At 40.9% G+C, this 24,641-nt stretch overlaps 2 protein-coding genes across 2 annotated transcripts in view; one reads left to right on the top strand and one right to left on the bottom strand.

Annotated features, from left to right (window-relative positions):
- Positions 1-397: 397 nt before the first annotated feature.
- Positions 398-9,128, top strand: dnmbp (dynamin binding protein; the record flags this gene model as incomplete). The annotated part of the gene is made up of 11 exons (XM_010780269.1): positions 398-549; positions 2,175-2,192; positions 3,196-3,395; positions 3,496-3,626; positions 3,727-3,831; positions 4,277-4,405; positions 4,744-5,079; positions 5,195-5,383; positions 6,232-6,430; positions 6,845-7,494; positions 8,075-9,128. Coding segments are annotated over 11 exons (2,295 nt in total), but the record flags the coding sequence as incomplete, so codon positions are not given.
- A 2,248-nt stretch (positions 9,129-11,376) lies between these two features.
- LOC104953336 (dynamin-binding protein-like) overlaps positions 11,377-24,641 on the bottom strand; it is a 40,268-nt gene continuing 27,003 nt past the window's right edge. The window contains exons 5-7 of the mRNA XM_010780268.1: positions 13,385-13,593; positions 13,183-13,282; positions 11,377-11,384 (exon numbers count right to left, since the gene is read on the bottom strand). Of these exons, the coding sequence (XP_010778570.1) occupies positions 11,377-11,384; positions 13,183-13,282; positions 13,385-13,593 (317 nt within the window). The remainder of the gene's footprint in view (positions 11,385-13,182; positions 13,283-13,384; positions 13,594-24,641) is intronic.

Genomic DNA, 24,641 nt, shown 5'->3' with positions numbered 1-24,641 from the left:
TGGTCCCGACCAGGTTAGCCGCACAGCATAAGTTACCATGGAGATCTAGCCTGCTAAAAAGAGAACCAGTTCGTAGGACCGGAAACCCCGAGTTTTCCCTGAAGTTAGCCGGCTAAGCGAAAATCCTGCTTCGTAGTATACCCCCCAGGAGTCAAGTATCTTCTTTCCCAAGCTGTGCTGTTATATAGAAGAGTTTGAAAGCATTTGAAAATAGCTACCATTGGAGAAAGTTAGGGGAAATATCACAATTCAATTCATATTTGAGTATTTCCTTAAAAAGGTTCAGATTCTGTCCGTACCAACTTACCTAACTTTGTTGCCTGTTTGGCTTTAATCACCTGTGTTAGTGAGAAACATCCCCCATCATCCTTCTCTCTGACCTTACGTTTCTGTGCTCTTAGGAAATGTATTTCTGGGCTTCAAATCTGAGCTTGAAGAAGTGTACAAGGTCTACTGCCAGAACCATGACGATGCCATCTCTCTGCTCGAGAGCTACGAGAAAGAAGAAAACATCCAGAGCCACGTGTTGGAGTGTCTGGAGAGACTGAGGTGAGTCACTGAGAGGAGGGAAACAAGGATCTCTCACTAGTTTCAGGTTTCAGCTTGACTTGTGTGTTTGATTTAAAACACTTTTTTCGCATGATCGTGTGTTTTTAAAAGCATGAAATCAAAGCAAGAGTTGCCGCGACTAATACGAGTATAAAGTTGTTTTCGAACATTAACTGTAAAAGTCTGTCGATCATTTATGGTTTGTAGAGTTCAGTAAGTTAACTTTTTGGGGGGGAAATCAACTTGAAATAGGTTTTTCTGTAGAATACAAACTTTAAAGTTGATTCTGTAAACACTGATGGCATTCAGACTTTCAGTTGTCAGTACATATATATTTTAAAAGGTTGTTGTGTAGTGAGACCACAGTCAGGTGTCCTGTTGGCTGATACTCTCATGGAAACAATTTATGATGGGGTTTTTATCAGACTTTGAACTGTGAAGCATTAGCTAGTTATGAAAGGGGAGTGCAGTCCAAGTACATCTTTAAACAGAAGATGCACTTTTGAACTTTAATACATTTTTCTATTTGCCAATTTTCAGTAAACATGCCTTTACTATATTCCTATCGTACACATGCTGTATGTGCACTAAGATGGAGCGCTGTGACTTCTCAGTAATGTAGAGCAGTCAAAGAATGTGATCCAACTGGTTTCACTTGTCTAGTTTCAACATCTGTCACTCGGAAACTTGATAATGTTGTAAAAGTAAGTCATCAATCAGGGTTTGAAGATAAACACAGGTTGGTTCTATGGAAGGGCACTGTATGAGCCAATTAACATCTGTGGGTATAAAGGTAGGAACCTGTTTGGTGGTGAGAGGTTCCGCCGGAAGGCCATACAGTTTTTGACCACACACGGAGAACGCACACACGGAGAACGCTCACACAAGGAGAACACACACACACGGAGCACACACACAAACACGGGATTACAAGCAAAGCAAAGGTATTGTGTAAACGGTAATATCGTGTGTTGAATATGGAAAGAAGCAAGTAAAAATGGAAACCAGTACAAATGGAAATAAATGGACTGTTTCGAACTGGAAACTTTGTTTCTGATCTTTATTCGGCAGCAAACTTGTGTGCGTCAATTACACCCACAAAGCGGATCCTCAGACGCTCTACAGGCACTGTTTCCAATAAGTCACACTTAACAAAAGGCCAATGTACAGCTGTGTGTTGTAAACACTGACAATCTTTGTTGAAATTAATTTGTTATCAGTTTCTTTTGAAATACTGCTTTTATACTCATTGTGTAAATTTACTATACTGTTGCTAGCCTCAGGAAAGTAATAGTATTTTTGAAGGGAGTGTCTGCTGCAACCTATTCAGCTTTGAAAGGTCATCTATCTACCACCCAGTAGAATTTGAAGAGTTTTACTGCCACACTGGGCCTCTGTCCAGTTTTAAAAGAGAATTCACAAAACAAAACCATAACAACCACGGTGCAGCTTCAGGTTTTCTTGCAATGTAAAATCCTGGATTAAGTCCCTTCATAAGAAAATACTTCCTTTGAGTTCTTAGAATTTAACTTATAGAAATATGAAGCATTAATGACATTTTCTAATCAGATCATAGGTTAATAAATCCTGTTTTTGTCATCTTTTTCCAACCTTCACTTCAACAGGGCCATATATCGAGAGTGGTAAGTGTCCATAACAAGTGATGTCATGATTTTACAGAATGAGAATCGTCTCGACCGCATGCCTGTTGCTCATTAACCCCCGGGAAATGACCTCTGTGTGTGTTGTGTGTGTTTGTGATGCTGTGGAAGACTCTAAAACATGTGTGCTGGCATTTAATGTTCTTCTCTGGACTAAGATGAATTCAATGTATTTGTTGTTTGTGCATGTGCATGTGAATACTGTATATAATTGTTGGGAAGAGACATATTCCGTCTCATTCATGGAAAAGAAAGGTAATCGTTGATTCTAGGAAATCTAATGCCATCTTCTGGACAAAAAAAGCAATAACAATTCACATGAACTGATCTAGTTAGTATTATTTAAAATATAATACCCATTATAGGATTTCTCTATTGTGAAAATGTTGTAACTCAAAGCTCTATTTATGGAGAATAGGGAAACCAAAATTCTAACTCTTACACCATAAACAAGTCATATTGCATGTGTATTCCTAATTTGACAAAGTGAAAACTGTGAATGTTGACAGTTTTTACTGTTTAAATTTGGAAATGTGTTTACCCGAAATAGGCAGATAAGATTCCACAAATCATACCTCAATTTCTAACACCTTATTTTAACAGTAGCAGTATATTTTCTTTGACGCTCATGCAAACATCCAATCACAATTTGACTTTGAACACCTGCATTATGCAATTGACCTTGTTACTATGTATCCAGAAGATTGCATTAAAACTAATCAAATCGATATTTTCTTTCTATTTGTGTCTTCTTTTTCCATTCACGTCTCCCAAAAACTGTATGATCATCATCAGAATATATGAATATGTGATGATGGTTACATATCATTGGATCATACATCCACATGATACAGAGACGTGTGTTACCTGGGAACATAATGGAATAGCTGTGATGGTGATAGTGTCTGTGTGTGAGCTTCTCTTCACATATCGTCATTTCTTCCTCCAACCAAACCCTCTCTGCTGTCTCTGTCACTTTCTTCAGGGGGAAAACAAACTACATCAACCTCGGCTCCTTCCTAATCAAGCCGGTTCAGCGGGTGATGCGTTACCCTCTGCTGCTGATGGAGCTGCTGGGGGCCACACCCGAGAGCCACCACGACCGGCCCCTGCTGACCGAGGCTCTCCAGGCCATCAAAGAGATCAACGTGAACATCAACGAGTACAAACGCAGGAAGGACCTAGGTAACAAACAAATCCCTTTAAAGCCTGCTGGTTGGTCTGTATTTTTGGAAATCGTTTCTTCAGTGCCGAGTCTGAACTATTTTCCCTCTGCCGCCCCCAGTGGTTAAATACAGGAAAGTCGACGAGGACACGTTCATCGACAAGATCTCCAAGCTGAGCATGCACTCCATCATCAAGAAATCCAACCGAGTCAGCAGCCACCTCAAACACCTCACAGGAATCTCCCCCCAGGTACATCCCTGCTTTTTAGTTCTTAACCCAAGCGAAGTTTAGACTGTCAGGTTTTTGTGAATGAAACCGTGCTGATCTCTTTCTTCTGTCTTTCTCACAGATTAAAGATGAAGCGTTTGATGAAGCAGAGAAGAAGTTCAGGCTACAGGAGAGACTCATCAAGTCTTTCATCAGAGATATTTCCTTGTACCTGCAACATATAAGGGTACGAACATGTTATCACTATGATATAAACTCCCAAGTAGACACAACTAGAAATATCTCCTGTGGCTGATCCGTGTCGTTTAGATTGCATCTTAAAGTACTTCCAAAATGTCATTTTTCTTAACAACGATAAATCCTAAATTTATTTTCAAACTAACTCCTAAAAAACAAATATATTCCCATTGTTTTTAATGAATATATACATGTAATAATAATTCTTCATTTAGCTGATATAGCTCAGTATTTAGTTTATTGTTTTTATATTATGGACTGTCATACATAACAACGCAAGCCTGTTCCTCCCATTCTACATCAGTGCAGAAGATAAAAACATATAATATGCCTATTGTTAATGAGACCAGTGAACTGCACACACACTCCACCGAGTGTATCTATGAATATGTTGTTGGTGCTTGCATGGATTGTAATAAAATGCATCTCTTCAGGAATCGGCGTCTGTGAAGGTCTTGGCGGCCATCAGTTTCTGTGACATCTACACAGAGCGCAGCATTCTCGACCCGGAGCGATTCCAGAGAGCTCACCGCTGCATCAGCGACAAACAGTTCACTCAATTTGTAAGTCCTCCTCCTGTTTACCATCTTTGAATTTCTGTTGGAGTGCATTAAAGGTGTCCTATCATGCAAAATGCACTTTTTGATGTCTTTTATACATAAACATGTGTCCACAGTGTGTCAGGGACCTCACCGATATAACGTAATATCGGAAATGTGGGCTGGCTTTACACCCACGGCCCTATCAGAAACGTCGCTGAATCAGAAACAATGCAAAAGTTTTTTATATATTTTGATATATCTGAGACCCATTATATATGCCTAAAAATAGCATGATAGGTGACCTTTAAGAATGACTCTGATGCCATCTATCAACCCTCTTCTCCCCTTTCCCCTTGCAGAAGGAGCGCACAGAGGCCTTGGTCATCAACCCGCTCACCCAGCTGCTCCTCATGTTCGCCGGGCCGCACAAGCTCATCCAGAAGCGCTTCGACAAGCTGCTGGACTACGACAACTGTAAGGAGCGCGCCGAACGCCTCAAGGACCGCCGCGTCCAGGACGAGCTGCAAGCGGCGCGCAACAACTACGAGGCGCTCAACGCACAACTCCTGGACGAGCTGCCCAAGTTCCACGGAGCAGCAGAGAATCTGTTCACCGGCTGCGTGAGGGCCTTCGCTCACTCACAGAAGAACTTCACCAAGACTACGCTGGGAGAGTTGAAGCCCCTCCTACAAGCTGTGAGTAACTTTGGTTAAGAGTGTATTGAGGATTGTGGGACATGTTGACATAATAATCATTAAATTATATTCTGTTGTTAACCCTGACTTTTTCTTTACACTTCTTTTCTTCCAGTTTTCGAACAAAGTAGGCCCAGAGGGGAACCTGATCTCTAAGTTTCAAGAGGAGTACGGTCGGGTTCTCCAACTCCTGCAGAGCTTTAGCTTCTGCCCGGAGAACCTTCCTCCTGCCGCCTCCACCAAAAAGACCGTAGAGAAGAAGACTATGGAGAAGCAGATTTCAAGAAAGCATCTGCCGGCACCTGTGAGTGAAACGCTCATCTTATATGCTTTCTGCTATACTTCTTATTCAACAGTGTAACATTCTGTACGATTCAAACGGTGCAATACTCATATAAAGGATTATAACTGTATTACACTGTGCAATAATCAGGTTTTAATTAACAAAATCTTTATTAAAAAGAAATACACCACTGGCATATCCACCCTGATCACAACACACGTCCTCTGTTTTTCAGTTTTTATTGATTAATTATATTTTCTTTGTTTTGTTTGAGTTTTATGTACTGCGACCTTGAGAGCCTTGAAATGCGGCTTTTAAAAATAAAATGTATTATTATTGTAAAATACACTATTTTAAATATGTATCTAGTGTTTCCCACAGATCTGAAATATACTTGTGGGGGGGGGGGTGCTAGCGGAGCACGCTCATGAACTGTTCGCCGGAGCCTGTCAGCGGAGTTACTGCGTGCGGAGCACATAAAGCAGACCCTTCGCACGATAGCAGAGCGAACAGGTACAGGAGGGGTAGTTAATCGATCGCAGATGGCGTCGTGCTCGCGGACGGATAAAAAAAGATTATACCTAAATGGGTCGCGAAATATAGTTTGGCGGATGTTAATATACCTGGGCCCAAGTCTACCTGTGGGAAACCCTGGTATCGTTCTTAGATATTGTACTGCAATGTGCACATATTACATTTAGCCTATTCTAATTTTCTTTTCTTTCTTTCTTTCTTTATTCTAAAATAGAACAACTGTAACCAAAATGCCATTTCCTCCTGGGGATGAAATACGTATTCTATTTCTGTTTCTGATTGGTGCCAGACCAAAGTCATGATCTAACTGTGACTCCTGTCCTTGTCGCTTTCAGCCCAACCACATCTCGCAGACGGACGAGCACCGGGCGGGACTTCTGGCACGTTACGGACCTGAGAAACTTTTCCAGGCAGAGAGAAACTTCAACGCAGCCCAGGATCTGGACGTGTCTGTACTGGAGGGAGACCTTGTGGGTGTTATCAAGCAGCAGGACCCCATGGGTAGCAACAACCGCTGGCTCATTGATACAGGAGGTAGGTCATTCATACTCAAAGATTCAAAGGTTTTATTGTCCTATGAACATAAGCTACAGTGTAGAAATGGCAATGAAAATCTTATGAATCTTTTTGCACAAAAATACAAATAAAAAATAGTGCATGAAGTCTACATACTGTATATGTAAATAGATTATGATATGGAAGAACAGAATGTGAAATTACATAAAGACGAAATTAAATACGGTTTATTGCGGTGATAACTATTTAGATAAATAAGTAGATTGCAAGATGACACATGTTTATCGAGGCACTTTACAGAGCTCAGGTGTTTAGCAGTCTTACGACCTGTGGGATAAAACGGTCCTTGAGTCTGTAAGCCCTGCCCTGACATTTGAAAAACTAATGATAATAATAATAATGAATAAATCTATTTCTTTCCTTGTTTTGCAGTCGGAAAGGGTTTTGTTTACAGCTCCTTCCTCAAACCCTACAACCCACGCAGGAGCCAATCGGACGTGTCCATCGAGAGCCAGTCGTCCAATGAGTCGGGTTACGGCGGCTCCTCGCCTGTTTTCTCACGCCAAAACAGCAACAGCACGCTGACCTTCAACCAGGAAGCAGCCACCGTCAGCTTCTCCACGTCGCAGCCCACGGGTCATTCCTCACCACACCCTTCGCTCGACTCTGCCTCGTCTCGTCGGAGTAACCCCAGAGACACTCCCAGCCTCGACCCTGCCAGCCAGAGCAACTCCATCAACTCCTCGCCCAGAAATCCCTCAAACCGCAGGGAGTTCTCAGAACCAACTCACAGAATGTCCTCCAGAGACACGGAGCCTTCTCACCGGCATCACAGAGACTCGTACGATACGGGTGCGAGCAGCCACAAGGAGACGGCAGACCTCTCGGAGACAGACTCTTATTCTTCACTCAGAAACAATCGATCGCAGCGGCATGGACACACGGACAAAACCTACAGTTCATACCAGTTGAGAAACGGAGATAACGGGGGCCAAAAGAGGGCCGCTCCCCCCAGAGAGGAGTACATCGAGCCGGAGCCGGAGCCAGAAGCAGAAGATGAGAGTGAAGTTGACGGTCATCAGGTGAGAGGAAGTTTGAATCCTATGATGGAATTTAAGATATTATAACAAGGGCAGACATTTAATTTTCAAGTGATGAGTGACCATGTTAAACTAAGGGATTGATGTTATAGAGAAAATCATACATCCCAAATAACTCAATATTGATACTTTAACCAGGGCTTAGGGTTGACCATTGATGCTTTCAAAACATATTTTGACAATCAGATATTTGATTTATAATCATTGGGGTGGATTTTATGACTAAGTGGCCTAATGCAAATCCTTTTATTGAAATGTTGCCTTTGAAACCAGGAAGAAAAACACACTTAGGATATTACAATAGACAAAATCTAAGATTAAATAGCTTGTATCATATCAAAATATCGATATAAAATCAATATAGAGCCCATCCCTATTTGAACTTTAACCCAACAAAAGCAGCTTTTGTAAGAGTTTCTTTTATCTATTTAAAAAAAAATCATAAATCATTGTTGTTTCCCACAAGCCCATCCTAGATACTACCACCAGATATTAATACTGCTTTTAAAATGTAGGGGGAAAAGCTGTGTTGACTGACTTTATTTATTTTTCCCGTTTTTAGATCTACTATGCTATCTACTCCTTCGAGGCTCGTTGTGCCAATGAGCTGACCATCTCAGCCAATCAGAGGCTGCGGATTCTGGAGTTCGAGGACTTGAACGGCAACAGTGAGTGGTGGCTCGGGGAGGCGGAAGGCCGGCGAGGCTACGTGCCTTCAAACTACATCCGCAAATCAGAATATACCTGAACAAAGTTTCACCCTGAAGACTGTACGACGCCTTGAGGAAGGCTCACTCTGAGCAGACAAGCACCTGGACACGTGGTCGCTTATTTCTGATCTGTTATATCATGGAGTTTGATAGTGAGACAGACTGACCATTGCGCATGACTCTGCTCCTAAGAGTTAGCATTTTATGCCTATATTTATAGACTTTTTTATATTATTTTTACTTACTGGAAATTGCACCTACTCCCTCTTGTTTCCAGTGATAAACCTGTGAATTGCACCATATTTTTGGCCATATTCTCTGTGGCTGAAGACAATGAAATGTATGTTTAAAAGTCTTAAAGGTTGACGCATTGGGAGATTGCAATGGAAATGTGAATGTTTTGGGTTCAGGCTGGATTTTTTTCTAAACAAACATCAAGATGTATGAAGACAGACTTATGTTAACACTGTGTTAATGACTTTTTTCTGCTTGTGGTTTACCACTAGAATGATGAATGAATATTAGATGATATCTATACGGTAATGTTCAACAATCAAGGTTTGAGGCACTTATGTTGATTATCCACTGGTGGCGAGCTTTGAAGTGTCTGTGGAGCAATCAACTCAAATCAAGAATTTGGCGTATTGTATGAATTGAATCTGTAATTAAAAAAAAGCTGAATATATGGTTTAGAACTCCCCTTGTCGATACACTTTGACACCGTGCAAACAGGTGATGACCGGCTGAACCTGTCAGAAGAGGTTAAAGAACACGGAGAAAGAGGTCGTGCTCCAAACTCAACTCTTTGTACATTATATATAGTGCTGTATATTGAGAATATGCTATTGCACCCACTGTAAAGTGATCACTGTTTGAATAAAAAAAACAGCTCCGCTGACAAATTAAGACAATTTCTTACAATTATTTTTGTTTGTTTTCAAGGGTGTTGTTGGAAAAATACTTTACAACGTGTTTTTACAGATTAAACTTTTTTTAAATTTTACAAATAAAATCCCTTTTCACCTTAATTCATAAACATAGGAGGGAAAAAGTCCAGATCAGACATAGAAAAGGGATCAGACATTTTTTCTCAGTTGCCTGTCAGGGTTTCTGTAGTTTATCATGCAACAATTTGAATATTCTGTTCAACTGATACATTACAAATCAGTGCTGAACTTATAGTAATTATTACTTTAGCATATACTGTCTAGAAGCCAAGCAGAAGTATAATACAGTACAATTAGCAATAATGTATACAGTGCAAAACTGAATAAGGGTGTTTTGCAAAATGGTACCATTTTCATAACGTTTGCAAATTGTAAACAAGATTGATGTGATACAATTCCAGCTCTTCAACTTGTTGGGAAACCTGAACTCAGGTTAATACATTTTTTGATTTAAGGGATACCTTTATTGATTGGATTATTAAAAACACACCAACTATGCCAAGAGCGTCAACATATCACCTCCCATCGACTTTCTAACTCTCTACCACTTTATACCTGTAAGCACCTCCACAGTAAGAAAGGTCACAAGGCAAAAAGACAAAGTATTGAATCACATGTAACTCCTGTCAAATCAATGCAGTTTCCTAATGATTTACCGGTGGGTGGAGTGTTAGTGAGGGGTTATTTAGGACGGTGTGAGCATGAAGCCCACCATAGATTGACACTGGTCCCATCATGGCCAGAGCCTGCTTCAACATGGTCTGCTCTATAGCTTTGATATTACAACTGTGTGCATTCACTGCATTCGGTCAGGACTCGTACTGTATGCGAGTATGCATATGGCATAGATCTTATTATTTTTGAAAAAGCATTTATAGCATTAAAAAGTGTCAAAGGGAATTAAACCTAGAACTTGACAAATAATTGATATATTTGTATTTGGTTACAGGATGTCACAGAACCAGATGAGGTACAATCATTTTGACCTTGAAATAAACGTTGAGTGTTTTATGAGTGGAATGCTTAAATGCCCCTCTTTTCCTCACAGAGTATTATTATGACGATTATACCACCGACAGCCCGGCAGAAGATGTTGATTTGACTCTAGATGACTGGTTGTATGAACTCATGGATGTCGCAGGTAAATGACCTCTAAATGCTTAAAGATGCAACAGTTTTTATCCTCTCTGTAAAGATGTATTGATCAAGGCCTTTACTGATGCAAATACATCAATTGCACTCCGCTCCTGACTGATTTTTCTGTGTGGTAAGTAACTGATGAGTCTGCATGTGAGATCTTTCATTACGCAAGAATTTTATGTTTTTCTGTCTCCATGCAGATGCCTGTTATCCAGAACCATGTCTGAACGGAGGAATCTGTAACCACGCTGCTAATGGGGGCTTCCCGTGTTTTTGCCCTGAGCCTTACTCAGGAAAGAAGTGTCAGACAGGTATGACTAAGATCAGCTAGATGAGAACTTTAAGTATAATATTTAATGTTACATAGTTGAAATCTTACCATTATAGAGGTAGAGATTTTGTTAAAGGTAAGGCATAATGATAGCTGGAGATTAATGAATTTATTTTTCCTGCTTTCATTTGATTTCATGTTTGCCTTTAAAGCTACCATGCCCAGGTTTGGAAAAAATATAACTTATAGCGCCCCCCAGTGCTGGTATACAAATACACAACGTTGGCAAAACAATTAACACACAGATTTAAATGTAGTTTTAAGCTTGGTTTTATGTAATACTACTTAACATCAATAGAATTGTCCAAGTCTTAGCCAAAAGTCTACTTCTTAACTGTTTTTCCATGGTCTGATTGTTCAATTAGGCATTAAAACAACAATAAAACACACAACTTCTATTATTACAACAGGGGAAAGCAAACCATTGAGCTGCTGAACCGGACAAAAAGCTAGTAAGGCAAGCATGTAAAGAAGGACACATATTATGCAGACAATAATGCACTACTGTGTTATGCAGACAATCAGCACACAGCATAATATCACGTTAGCCTACATTACAAAAAAACAGGCTCCTGCACCAAGGGTCACAAACGCCCCTCCTTTAAATGTTCTTGCCCTCATGGATATACTGGGAAGTTCTGCGAAGTTGGTAAATACAATGTTGTCTCTGTACTAAATTGAACAAAAACGTTTAACCTCTATAATTCCAGAAATCATATAAAAAACTATTTTAGGATCAAATGACTGATACCAAGAGGATGGAGAGTTTTACCGCGGGATTGTGAGTGAAACGGTGGAAGGGAAAGACTGTCTGGACTGGAATGCCTATTTTATCGTGCAGAAAGGAGGAGATCCCTTCCAGGAATATGCAGGCTTCGATGGAATTGGACCACACAAATACTGCAGGTGAGGGGTCCATCCATCCATCCATCTTCTCCCGCTTATCTGTGGTCCGGTCGCGGGGGTAGCAGTTCCAGAAGAGAGCCCCAAACTTCCCTTTCCCTGGCCACATCAACCAGCTCTGACCCAAGGCGCTCCCAGGCCAGCGAAGAGACATAATCCCTACACCTGGTCCTAGGTCTACCCCTTGGTCTCTTCCCAGCTGGACGTGACTGGAACACCTCCCTAGGGAGGCACCCAGGTGGCATCCTAACTAGGTGCCCGAACCACCTCAACTGGCTCTTTTCGACGTGAAGGAGGAGCGGTTCAACTCCGAGTTCCTCCCGGATGGCTGAACTTCTCACCTTATCTCTAAGGGAGACACCAGCCACCCTGCGGAGAAAAACCATCTCGGCCACTTGTATCCGCGATCTCGTTCTTTCGGTCATGACCCATCCTTCATGACCATAGGTGAGGGTAGGAACGAAAATGGCGCGGTAGACAGAGAGCTTTGCCTTCTGGCTCAGCTCCCTTTTCGTCACAACGGTGTGGTAAAGCGACTGCAGTACCGCTCCCGCTGCTCCGATTCTCCGACCCATCTCACGCTCCATTGTTCCCTCACTCGAGAACAAGACCCCGAGATACTTGAACTCCTTCACTTGGGGTAAGGACTCATTCCCTACTTGGAGTGGACAGTCCATCGGTTTCCTTCTGAGAACCATGGCCTCAGATTTGGAGGTGCTGATCCTCATCCCAGCCGCTTCACACTCGGTTGCGAACCGATCCAGTGAGTGCTGAAGGTCGCAGACCGATGAAGCCATCAGAACCACATCATCTGCAAAAAGCAGTGGTGCAATCCTTAGTCCACCGAACTGCAGACCCCCTCCAGCCCTGGCGGAGGCCAACCCTCACCGGAAATGGGTCCGACTTACTGCCGAGGACCCGGACATAGCTCTCGCTTNATTTGACTCGAGTGTTTCTTCAACTTAATGTGTTGCTTAAAATAATACTTCTGCATACAGTATGTGACACTGAGTGTTGCACGGCCAGATACGGCTCAGGCTGAGCCGTATCTGGCCGTGCAACACTCAGTGTCACATACTGTATGCAGAAGTATTATTTTAAGCAACACATTAAGTTGAAGAAACACTCGAGTCAAATGTAATTAAAGTCAGATCGTGTCTTGGACGGGGCAGTGGTATCATAAACCTGTTAATGTACGCATTCAAACACTTTTTCTTTTACCAGCTGTATTCACCTTGCAGGTGCAGCTATGTGGCTTTTATGGATAAAGTGTTTAAGTCATGGATGTTTAAAGTTTAACTTCTTCATATTTGACCAATATTAAAGTTCACTTTTCATTCAGGAAGTATGACGCTGCGCTGTCAGTACGCTTCTCCATGTTTGTGATTGGTCGAATGCTCCAAATACCACCCCTTTCATGTGAACACGCACCTAACTAGATAGGACACGGCTGGCTTGAGCGATCCACTTGATAACCCACGTCGTAGTACAGTTTAGCGAGAGCGCGTATGTTTTGGATTAGACCAACCGGCTAACTCAAACATATCCAGGTTAGGTTGAACCAGCTTCGTAGTACAGGCCTCTGGTTGGTGAAAAAGATATCCAAAGGATGTGCATCTTTGAGAAACTGTCTTCTTACCGATAGAGTCTGTGTCCTGCAGTGTTTCATACAGGCGTTGTGACAGGTCGATCACAGAGCCGATGTTGCCAAAGAGCCCATCAAAGTCCACATTCTTCACCTTTAATAAATGCAGAAAGAAAGTTAAAAAAACACTGATAAAAGTTTCTTGGTTAGGTTTTGATGATGATGACATATTTTCTCCGCGTCTACATCTTCTAACCTGCTTCTTCTGCAGTGGCTCGATGATCTCCTCGACACACATCTGCAGGTCTTTGATGTAGTCCTTCTCCGTCTGCAGCAGCTCCTCGATGACCTTTGACCTCTTCTCCAGCATCCTCAGCTCGGGGTCCTCGGTGCCTGCGGCGGGGGAGGAGTCCAAGGTTTCGACGGAGTCCAGAGGTTTGGGTTGGGAGGACAGGAGTGTCATCTCTGGAGAAGAAGAAGACAGATTTAGTTCATCTGCCTTGTATATGTGTTTCTTTTGTTGTTATTATTATGTATTTTATTTCAATGTTGTTGTTTGTGGTTAAGGTCCGTTTGTTTATTTTCTTTTTTATGGTTGACCCTGGTAGAATGGTCTCTTTTACTCCCTTTATTGTACATGTGAGGGTCTATGTATGTATGCTTTCTGTGTTTGACGATGTCACAAATAAATCACATATTAAAAAAAAAAAAAAGTCCATCTAATATAACGAACATAGGTTTCAACATTGATCTTACAACTTCTCTTATAAAATGTTTAAGTAAATATTATGATTTTTTCCCATGAATGGATCAATTTTGGCTCATAATTTGCCATGAAATTGGCACAACACAAAGCTCGATACAGCAAAAAAGGGAAAGAAAAACAGTTCCCAGCCCATGTCTCCATTCATTGTATCCAACATGATCCTGCACCCCCGCCCACCTACCCGGCCCGCCTTTTACTCTTCCTCTCCTCCGACTAGCTTTTGATCAATGTCTCCGCTCTCACTCCCAGAGGCCCGATCTGTGGGGGTGCCCGGGGTCGGAGGGAGAGCCTGGTTCATGCACCGCTGCGCTTTATGAATGGACCCATAACTGGAGTGGACTCAGGCTCTTTGTATGCGGCACAATGGCCAGTGACAGCAACTACAGACGTACAGGCTCTCAGGGGCCGAGCAGACACTGAAGAGGAGGCAGTTAGAGGGGACTGAGGGAGCAGAGATAACAGCGCTGGACAGTGATGATACATGTCGTATACATATCTTCAGTCACCACATGTGCTCTCTGTATCTGTGATTACTCAGTGGGACATTAGGCACTTAGGTGAAAGGATATGTCTGGAGATATTCTATAATGGCCAAAAAGAAAAACATAAAAACTAAGCTCACAATGAATTATAGCTGCATCCAAAAGCAAAGCCTCTTTCTTTGTGCCATAGACTGGAATGTAATCAAAACAACTATAAAAAAGCCACACTATTAAACTCACTGACACGTTCCTTCATTACCATACTAATTAGAGCATTAAACCTGTGGCAGTAAATACGTCCCCGAAGAACTATTTTATTCTGCTGTTTAAGTCATTTTAGGTTAAAACAGTGCTTGGTTGTTTTTTGAAATGTTTACACGTTTTTTAAGACTTACAACTTCATGAGAAACAAATGGACTTGAGGCTGAGGAGGTCGTAAAGTATCATGAGATGGACTAACACAATGTCAGTTTGGACTTCTCATGGATTTGTTGACAAAATATAGATTAAAACCACCCTTTCCTTTTACATTAACGGTGAAGTGCAGAGGAAAATAAATAGTGGCAGCAGAAACACCTACTGTAACCGTCTTGTAAAGACAAGTACCACTTTAATTCAGATGGGTTAGTGTGCTACTTAGAGCAGTGGTTCCCAACCTGGGGGGCGCCAAAGATCGCAGGGGGGGCGCCAGGCCTCAGATGATTTAGACTTTTTTTTTTTTTAAATATAATTGTAAGGCAATACATGATTGTCACTAAAAGCCTTGTCTCTTCATTACAATAACATATAAAAAATAATTGATTCATTCATTTTCATAAAAATTCAAGTTAGTAGCTAATAAAGGCATAAAAAGACAGAAATGTATGATTCTTTCTATAGAAATGTTTCTTCTGCCCGTAAAGTTTCCAAACAGGGCTTGTCTGGATGAGCGCATTTTTAAAACATGGTCATTTTCAGTTTCAGTTTCAGGTTTCAGTTGGATTATTTGTCACAGTTGCTCCGATCAGATCGGTCTCCTCCATTTTGTAGATATTTACGACTTTTGAATCCACATAAACACATCGGCAAAATCCGGCTTACTTTGAGCAAGTGTTTTAAACAGTTTAATCCCTTTGTGAATTGTTTCCACTTGCGCCGTCCTTTAATTTCTTCATAAAGCGGGAATCCAAATGAATTAAGTCCAATAACCATCAAAGTCACTCCAATAGTGCTCCTTAATTACGCTTCCTCCTTTAACAAAATACTTCACATTCATCCAGTTTGGGACAGTAGTTGTAGCATTTTTGAGACTTTTCAACTTTAATTACCGCTGTTGCGCCCCCCCTTTGTTTGTGTGTGTGGGGGAGTCATTTGGGGGGGCCCTTGGGAAAAAAGGTTGGGCACCCCTGACTTAGAGGATATGTGGAGTGTAAAAACAGCTGCAGCTCAAGGTTGCGTATATTTTAGATCGAGGCTCGGTAGGTCAAGATGTAGCATGCGATGTGTTGACAGACAAGGATGACCTCACTCTAGCTCCTAACAGAAGCTGTCAGAGGCTAATGAAGTTAACTCTGCTTACCCTAATGAACTTCAAAATGCTTGCATGCGAGACACACCAACACACACACACACACACCAGACTGCTGCAGTGTCATAGTCATGTTTAAATCAAATCAAGGCAATTACATCCTTTTATAAATGTAGTTCCTAAGTGTGAACTTCTCGTGTAAAAACCTTGCACCACTTTAATGCAATGTCTTTTTTTACTTTTTGATGCAAACAAAATATAAAATGTTGACTCAAATGTCTGTCTGATCCTCAGGCCACCTGCCTTTCGTCTGCCTCTCTCTTCACGTGACTCGGCTAAAGCTCGACTCAAAGGAGCTTTTCTCACTTTGCTCGCACCATTTATCCCTGCATCATCCGTCACTGCTGCTCCACCAATCGCCAACATTTCCCCACTGCTGAGAAAGTAGCTCACTAATGGGTTTTAAAAGTCACACAAGCAGCAACACAACACAAAGACCGACTGAAAACAAAAGACTCCGAATTTAATTGGAATCAATCGGCTCATTCCCACGTTTGATCCTCCACATACACAGCGTCCTATATATGCTCCACTTCACACGGCTAAATAGGAAGCTATTTCCATCATAACAACCTGTGGAAATGCAGGACCAGAATCTGACCTAATTTAATAAATGTCCAATTTACTTTTCTTTGTGGAGTATTATAAAGAAAGCATGGGCATTGTGCACTTGTTGGCAAAACACACAAACAACATGGGGCTAGAATATTTTACTGTACAATTCACTTCCTTTCCAATCTGATGTACAGCAGAAATGCTATTCACTAGGTTGTGAGTGAGGAATGAAGACATGTAAGGTGCCTACAGGGTGAGGTGTAACATTAAACTATCATCGTGTGGAACGGGATCTGCCCTTTTCACCCAGTCCGCAGCAACAGGAAACACCCACATAACAATCACTGAACATGTACTCAATCACAGTCTGTGACAAAGGCCAACACAATCCCTCACAGCAAACAACCACCTGCTGCTGAAACATAATTATAGGAGCAAGCCTTCAACTGGTCTAGATCTAGAAAACTAAGAGGTGCTCTATGAACTATCATTCACAATAATAATACGAACAATCGTAACCAACTGTTGAGGATGTTATTCAAGTATCTAAAGTCAGAACATGGATGAGCGGAATTGTTGCCAGCTGATTTTCCTCTCAATCAGGTATGATACAATACCACTTCATTTGTAACATCTCTTCTTTCAAGGTTCAAGGTTCAAGGCTGTTATTAGTCATACTTATAGCTACAGTGAAGTTATGACAATGAAAATCTTAGGTCACAGGCTCTTATCTATAAGATAGTGCTAGTGTTCACTAGTGTTAGCTGTGTTAGGACTGTAAACACCTGTTGAATACCAAGTCAATACCTGCTATATGAGGACTAATAGAGGACCTACTCTATGTGATAGAAGGATAACTGCTAATAAATAATACATAAAGCTTTCACTCTTGTCCTAACAAGAAAACATTGGACAGGTTCAAGAAATAGATGTTTAAACGCTGGAGGCAAAATACACGTTTAAACTGCTCTGGGTGTGTATCTCATTTGCGGGATCAGTATGTGCTGTAGCATACAATAAGGCTTGGGTATGTTTAAACACACATACTGTAGAAGTAGTTTGTTTACTGTATAATCAACTCTTTATGCAGACTTCCAGACAAGGGGAACCAGGATTCTGGCTCTGCGGGGGGTGAGGGGTTGTCTGTGCAGAAAGCCAGCTGTAATTGCATTCAAGCGCTGACCTGGTTACACATATTAAAGAGTTTGGAAACATTTAACAAAGACACTGCTTATGTGATATGGGGACATATATGGGGTTATGGGCTAATGCATGCAGAGGAACTGTACTCATTTGAATGTCATTAAACATGTCTCCTTATCCAACTGTTATATAAACGGGACTCAATTAATTATGTTTTTCAAATCCATTGAGGCTGCTTATGAGGTTCTGATCTGAATAGTCAAACAATATCTAGGCAATACAGTGTTTCCCTTAGGGTTTACTGCTTTGAGGGGGGGCTGCCTGAGCGGGGGGGGCATTGGGATATTTATTTTTGCAATCCTCTGGAGCAGAGAGAGGAGCTGTGGATTATTGTTATTGATTAGTGCATCAGTGTTTCTTAGGGTAAAAAACACTAAACTCACAACTTAAAATGCAAGCGTTTAGTTTATTTAATAAAAGAGCAAATGCTTAATGTGAAAAGTGACGGTAGATATAGATTAGTTGCAATTTGGTTCCCAAAAAAAAAGAGAAATTAATTAAAAAAATATCCTCCTTTTTTTTTTAAAACACCTTGAATTCAGGTTGGCGCGGGGCTCCGTTGGCGGGGCTCCGTTGGCGGGGCTCCGTTGGCGGGGCGCAGCGCCCCTCCAAGACAATGGTAGGGGAAACACTGCAATATCTCTTTTCTTACACTGTCAAATGTTGCCCAAGATTTTAAGTGACTGCAATGAAAAGGCATCAACAGGTTGATTCAATACTATATAGAGCAGCAAACTTGGAACACTTCACAGGAAACAGACTGTTTCAAGTTGGAATCAGCTGAATGCCGTCTGGCCTTATGAATCATATTCAACACTAAGCTTGTAGATTAAACACACAGCACTGGACGTCTGGGAAAGTCACAGTATGGAGTGAGTGTGCTTAAAAGTGATATGAAATGACGTGAGCCGGGTAACTTTTCTCACTGCACCTCACCTTCAATCTATGTGTGACTGCAGCCTCAGTCACGACTGATAAGATTATCAAAGGACATCAAGAATTTAACAAAAGATAAAGTAGATATCAAGTTGCACAAACAGAGGACAGCTCAGTCAGAATGAATGGCTTCAAGTTTCCCAAAGATAAGTGTGACTGTGACTAAAGTGCTGTTAACTATAACAAGCATTGCCGTTTGTTTGTTTTCTGAAGCAAAGGAGCCCTTGTTACAACTTTGCCCACTTAAATTCATGCAATGCCGCTTAGAATACTTAAAGACCACTTAGGATTAGTTAAAAAATCTTGGATCAAAGAATGGCCTCAAATTAAATGTTACAGTCCTTTATCAATGCGGTTCTAATGAATATTAACATTTCGAAAAAAACTATTTAAAATGTCCCCTTAATTGTTTCCTTGAAAACACGAAAAAAATACAACGAAATATAATGTTTATAATTATTGTCACTGTATTTAGTTGCTTTTTCTTTTCAGTTTTTTGCACAATAGTCTGGAAATCTGCACAAGTAATCCAATGCACTTGTACACTGGCACCTGAGGAAATAGCAAGTCAAAGTCCTGAATATTCTCTTTAAAATCCACTGATGCATTCTCTCCATATTTTCACTGCCTTGGACACACACAGAAAACAGAAGACGAAGAGGCTTCACCCACCTGCTGCTCACAACTTTCTTCAAGCCACTTCAGAAAGCACATCCCCCCCCCCTACATACACACACAAACACACACAAAGGGGTTCAAACAACACCAACCATTCTACGATAGTCCATTGTCAATCTGAAGTCCAGCTCCTGAGCCCGTAGAGGAGTGCACATCCCGCTGCAAAAGCTCCATTCCAGACCTCCAATTACCATGAGAATGTATGGGACCCCACCATCATTAAACACACACACCCTCTCGCACACACACACTCACACAGAGACACACGGACAACAGGGAGGACGACCACTCTGGCAGACAATAAAACCTGGAGCTGGACTATCGCTGCTTGTTGCTTCAAATGAGATAAGAAATTGTTTATAAAATATCCAAGTGTTGCAAAATGTTTAAAGATTTTTTTTGGAGCTGCCATCAGACATGATTTACTTAATTTCCCTCCAAGGCAGCTCTTTTTTTTCTTTTACGCATTGCAGGAGAATACTGTGCATCAGCAGCAACTACAATAATGGGTAAAATATTGTAAAAAATCACTATCTTTGACCAAATTAACACACCACATATTCAAACTCTGCTGAAAACCATGATGTAGTGTTAAGTATTACACAATATACTTTTATAAGATGCTGTACACATGCTACATTAGCCCATTATCTAAGCCTCTTTCAAAGTGACATTGCTTTATCTGTCATGTGGTCAGCTATGTGTGTACCTGTTTATTTCTCTCCTTGCATTGACTTCTTTATATTTCAAATATGAACTTTTGGTGGTTGAAATTCTGAGAATCTGGCCAACTTTTCCTCTATTTTTTAATGGTACTTTTTGATAAAACACATGATTTCTGAGTTTTTAACACTGCATGGACTCTCATTTGGCTTCTGTACCATTTTTATTTGGGTTATGCTGAGTAGGAAGGGTCCAGTTAAGTCCGAATCCAGTTCTGTGATAAATCTGTTTCATGTTTCACAGTCTACTGGCACCTGACCAGGCTCCTCCTCTGACAGGCTGAATTCTATCAAAATTAAGATTCCTACACATAATCTACCACCCAAGTTTTGTTGCACTTAAGGGTATTTTTTAAACAATTAAATAATATAGTCGACAACATGATCAAAGTACACTCAAGAATATTATTTCTTTTAAAGAAGTGACTTAAGTAAGAACTTTTTTTGCACAACTGTCTAGTTATCTAACAATCCCTTTCTGAATGCATTCTCTGTGGGCAGCGTGCTTCACTAATACTTGTGCAAAGTCAAAAAGTTTGGGTCTGCGCAGTGCGCTCTAAGGTCAAACACAATCAGGGCTGTGTGTGCACTGCTCCAAAGTTCACAGCAGAATGAACCGTCGCCATGGCAACACAAATAGCGGGGGCCCTCCTCATATCAAGCCAAGTTTTGGAGAGCAGGGAGTGGCTTTGCTGAAATGATCGCATGGGAAACTCTGCGTGAGTGTGTTGGGACATGTGAATAAATGCATATAAGCTCCAAGCCACAGCAACAGTATTTACCTGACAACCTGCAAGCCACGACCTGTGATTAATGCTGGATGTATTAAATAAATCCATCACGTCAACAGAGGAAGAGTAAACATTAGCAAACTGTTAAAGTGCCTTAACACTTTAACATTGTGTTACAGAGAATAATGTAGCACTTATCTAATCTCAGTGAAAAAACAAACAACCAGCTCACTTTTATCTGGCTCTATCCCCAGCCTTTTGTGCATATGTGTGCCACCAGCTGTTGCACCAGGTACAATTTTGAAGACAAAAAAGGAAGTTTATTCAGGGACATACCATCCACTTTATCTCTTTTTAGGGTCAAATGTCAAAAGGTCACATTCCTGCTCCTGGCAGAATATCACAGCAACCTTTATGTGCCATTGTTGGGAATTCCTTGTAATTACAGCCCTCTATTCATGCATTATAAAAGCAGGCTGTGTGTTGATACATGTAGCATTCACATTGTGATTTTCTTAATCCTGTGTTAAGTGTCCACTATCAGACACCAAAGGATACAACTCGTCTTGTTTCCAGGTGGCTACAGTCTAATTAACGCAATGAATATATTAGCGCTTATATTGCTGCATGGGAAATGGGACCAATACTGTGGTCTATGGCTTAGATTTTCCCATTTCATCCCCTTTCTGTGATGAATAATGTCCAATTACTTCAAGAGACCATGAGTTTTGCATATGTGCCGAGGGACATTTAAGAGGAATCAAAGCCATGAAGTGAGGGACCTATTCAACCAAAAAGCTGAACTGTCTTCAAGTTAATGGAAAAGCAGAGGACAATGTGTCTATTGAGTCCCACAGGTGGTTGGTGAAAAACAATAGTGCAACAACGAACATAGTTAAACTTACATCCAATATTATACAGTATTTTGCATATTCTGATGGCTATTGCCTAAGAGAGTATAGAGAGGCGGAGTCCCTCCCTTTCCGGGGGACCTCCATGGGACCTTATTTCGGAAAAAGTATGTATTGAAGTCAATGGGGAGAGAAAGATTATCTTTCGATCCCGTTTGAATTGTGCCACGAATTACACATATGATGTTTGTCAATTTAAAAGATAATTTTGCAAGTCAAAAAAATAAAAATGTGTCGTAAAACTGTGAAGTAACACTTTTTTTGTGTGAAACCGCTCAATGAACTAAAACTCCAGTCCCGCACCACACACCAAGACGGCCGTCACGTTGGCACATTTCACTCCTTTCTTTCAGAATGAGGCGAAAAGTATTAAAAGAGGTGAAAATCACTACTCTGGGCATGTTGAGAGCTGTACATACACACAAGGGGAGTTAGTCGGTTCCGTAAGAGCCAGCATGCGGGACCGGGATTCTGGGATTTGTAGTCTTTCTAGTTGCGTATTTTTCATAGTCTTATATTTCAACAGTTTTACGACAAACTGACTTTTTTGACATGGAAATAATTTTTTAATATTGACAAACATCATATGTGTGACTCGTGGCACAATTCAAACGGGATCGAAAGATAATCTTTCTCTCCCCATTGACTTCAATACATACTTTTTCCGAAATAAGGTCCCATGGGTCGGAAGTAGATCTATTGCCGTTACTGCCTGTGTGGGAAAATGTTTGTTCCCTGAGTACAACCTGAGTGTGAGAAACTGCCTTGAGACTCTTGATGACAGAACTTGCAGTATTATATCTGTTGCTACTTGTAGGACAAGTAAAAACAAAGGTCTGCTTGGTAACTTCTTGAGTTTTCCCGTAAGTCAACAAGAAAATCAGTTGAAGTGTTCTGGGCACTGCTCTCTTAATTTCTAAATATATTCCTTAAAAACAAGCCACATTTAAGGTATTATTGCAATAGACAGACAGTAAGCTTCCTAATATAATCACCCTGTTAAAAAAGCAAATGCAAAGGCAAAAAGTATTACTATAATATTATGTTTATTTGCTCTGAAGTACCGGTACTTAAATATGCAACAATCTGAAATTTAAAATGAACACCTGATCATCAAGCTTGCTATTTCTCTTAAAATTGAAACTTGATCTAATAACTGACCTCATAAAATCCCATTAAAATTCAAATCATTCACATAAACTGATGCTGTAAATGTAAATCTAGAGGAATAACTGCATTGACATGACTGTAAGTGGCTCTGTTCATAGAGCCAGTGAATGCGAATTGACATCCTTATTACTGACAATAATGAGCCTTTACCACTAAGGAGGACAGTCAAATAATCTCTGCATGTATGAACATATAAATAAATTATTATAATGTTACAATAGCCAAGATCAACACCAGTAACCACTAGGACAGTAAGTACACACCAGATATAACTAATGCAACCACAAATCAACATTCAAACAACCAAAGTTTTTAAGACTCATACTGACAAAAGTGCAGAGTGTCGAATGAAATGAGTGACAACCATGTCAATATCAGGCATTATCAAGAGTAAATAGTCCTGATGGGAAAGTCCAAAGAGTCAAATATCTATTTTCTTTTCCCACACTTCTATCTGAAAAAAGTACAGATCACATCAGTGTTTTTGCTGATGCAGGTACCAGTAGCATCCTCTAACCAGGAATGACCTGTTGAGGAGTTTTTAACACTGATGTGCTGCAATCACTTTGTATGTATAACTTATAATTGTACAGTTAGTATGGAGTGTATAAAAGCACAGTTATCAGAAATGATCTGAAGACTAAGACTATTAGCTAAATTATTTTTGGCTAACTGCCTTCTATGTTGGCCAGCTGTGAGATAAGACATCTTTAGAGCAATGTTGTTGAACGATTTGAGGTCCTGTCTTAACTCTTAACTCCCCCACCCAATAACCCGTACCACTTCCCAGCAATAGCAGCTACTCAAGGATTATCGAGCATACGCTGGCAGATCATAGCCGGATGACAACACATTACTCACACACAAATGCTCAAACACTGTCCAAGTTTTAAAGTTTAAGATTAAAACCATAAACAGACATTCAGTTTGCACCCACAAAGACACATTTTAAAGTGTTTCAATTTAAACGATAAATAGGATGAACGGTAAGTTATCTATTCCAGCAAAAAACTAACTTTTTTTGTTTTGCTGCAGAATGCCAGCTAATACCAGCAGCACATGCACACAAACCCCCCGCCATGAAGTTCATAACACGAATGATAAGTACTAATAGGTAAACGTATGTCAGCTGTATCATTGATTAGCAGTCATTCTTATCTAGTCCTTATTGATTTTTCACAGAGGTCAAAACAAAGGCCGTTAAACAAGCTTAAAGCCCATCTCTAAAAGCCTCCGCCATCGTCTCACTGTAACTGAATCACAGCGTAAGTCCAATAAGCGCTGCAACAAGACGGCCTAATGTTTTTAGCCATCAAATGCTTTACTCGGGCAAACCCCTGACCGAGCTGAAACAGTTTAACGAGATTAGGGGATGACAAGACACTGAAGAAGCAGGCGTGCATGTGTGTGTTTTTAAAAATGGCGTCACCTCTCAATAAGCCTCCCAGGGTCTCACTAGCACACCCACACATTGTCTGGTCTTGAAGTGTAGGAGTCAAGTCAGTGCCGGCCACCGCCTGGCACCAGACAGACCCCCACCATCCACACACCATGCTGACGCTAGGGATTAATACTCAAACTCCCGAAAAGGAGGAGTAGTGGGGGGCGATGTGCACTGTGTGTGGGGTCGTGCATGTGTGTGTATCTAGGTAACTGGGGGAGGGGTCGTGGGGCGCCACCTGCTTCCTTTTAGAGACAATAAGCGAGTCAGAAGTGTGCTATCTCTTTCTTCGATTCTTGATGAAACATACTTAAACACAAACACACAAGCACTCATACTTTCAACTGTAGT

This window comes from Notothenia coriiceps, unplaced genomic scaffold (assembly GCF_000735185.1).
Source record: "Notothenia coriiceps isolate Sejong01 unplaced genomic scaffold, NC01 NC01_scaffold00021533, whole genome shotgun sequence".
Classification (NCBI taxonomy): domain Eukaryota; kingdom Metazoa; phylum Chordata; class Actinopteri; order Perciformes; family Nototheniidae; genus Notothenia; species Notothenia coriiceps.
Note: the sequence above shows the minus strand (reverse complement) of the source record. Positions and strands in the feature narration are given on the sequence as shown.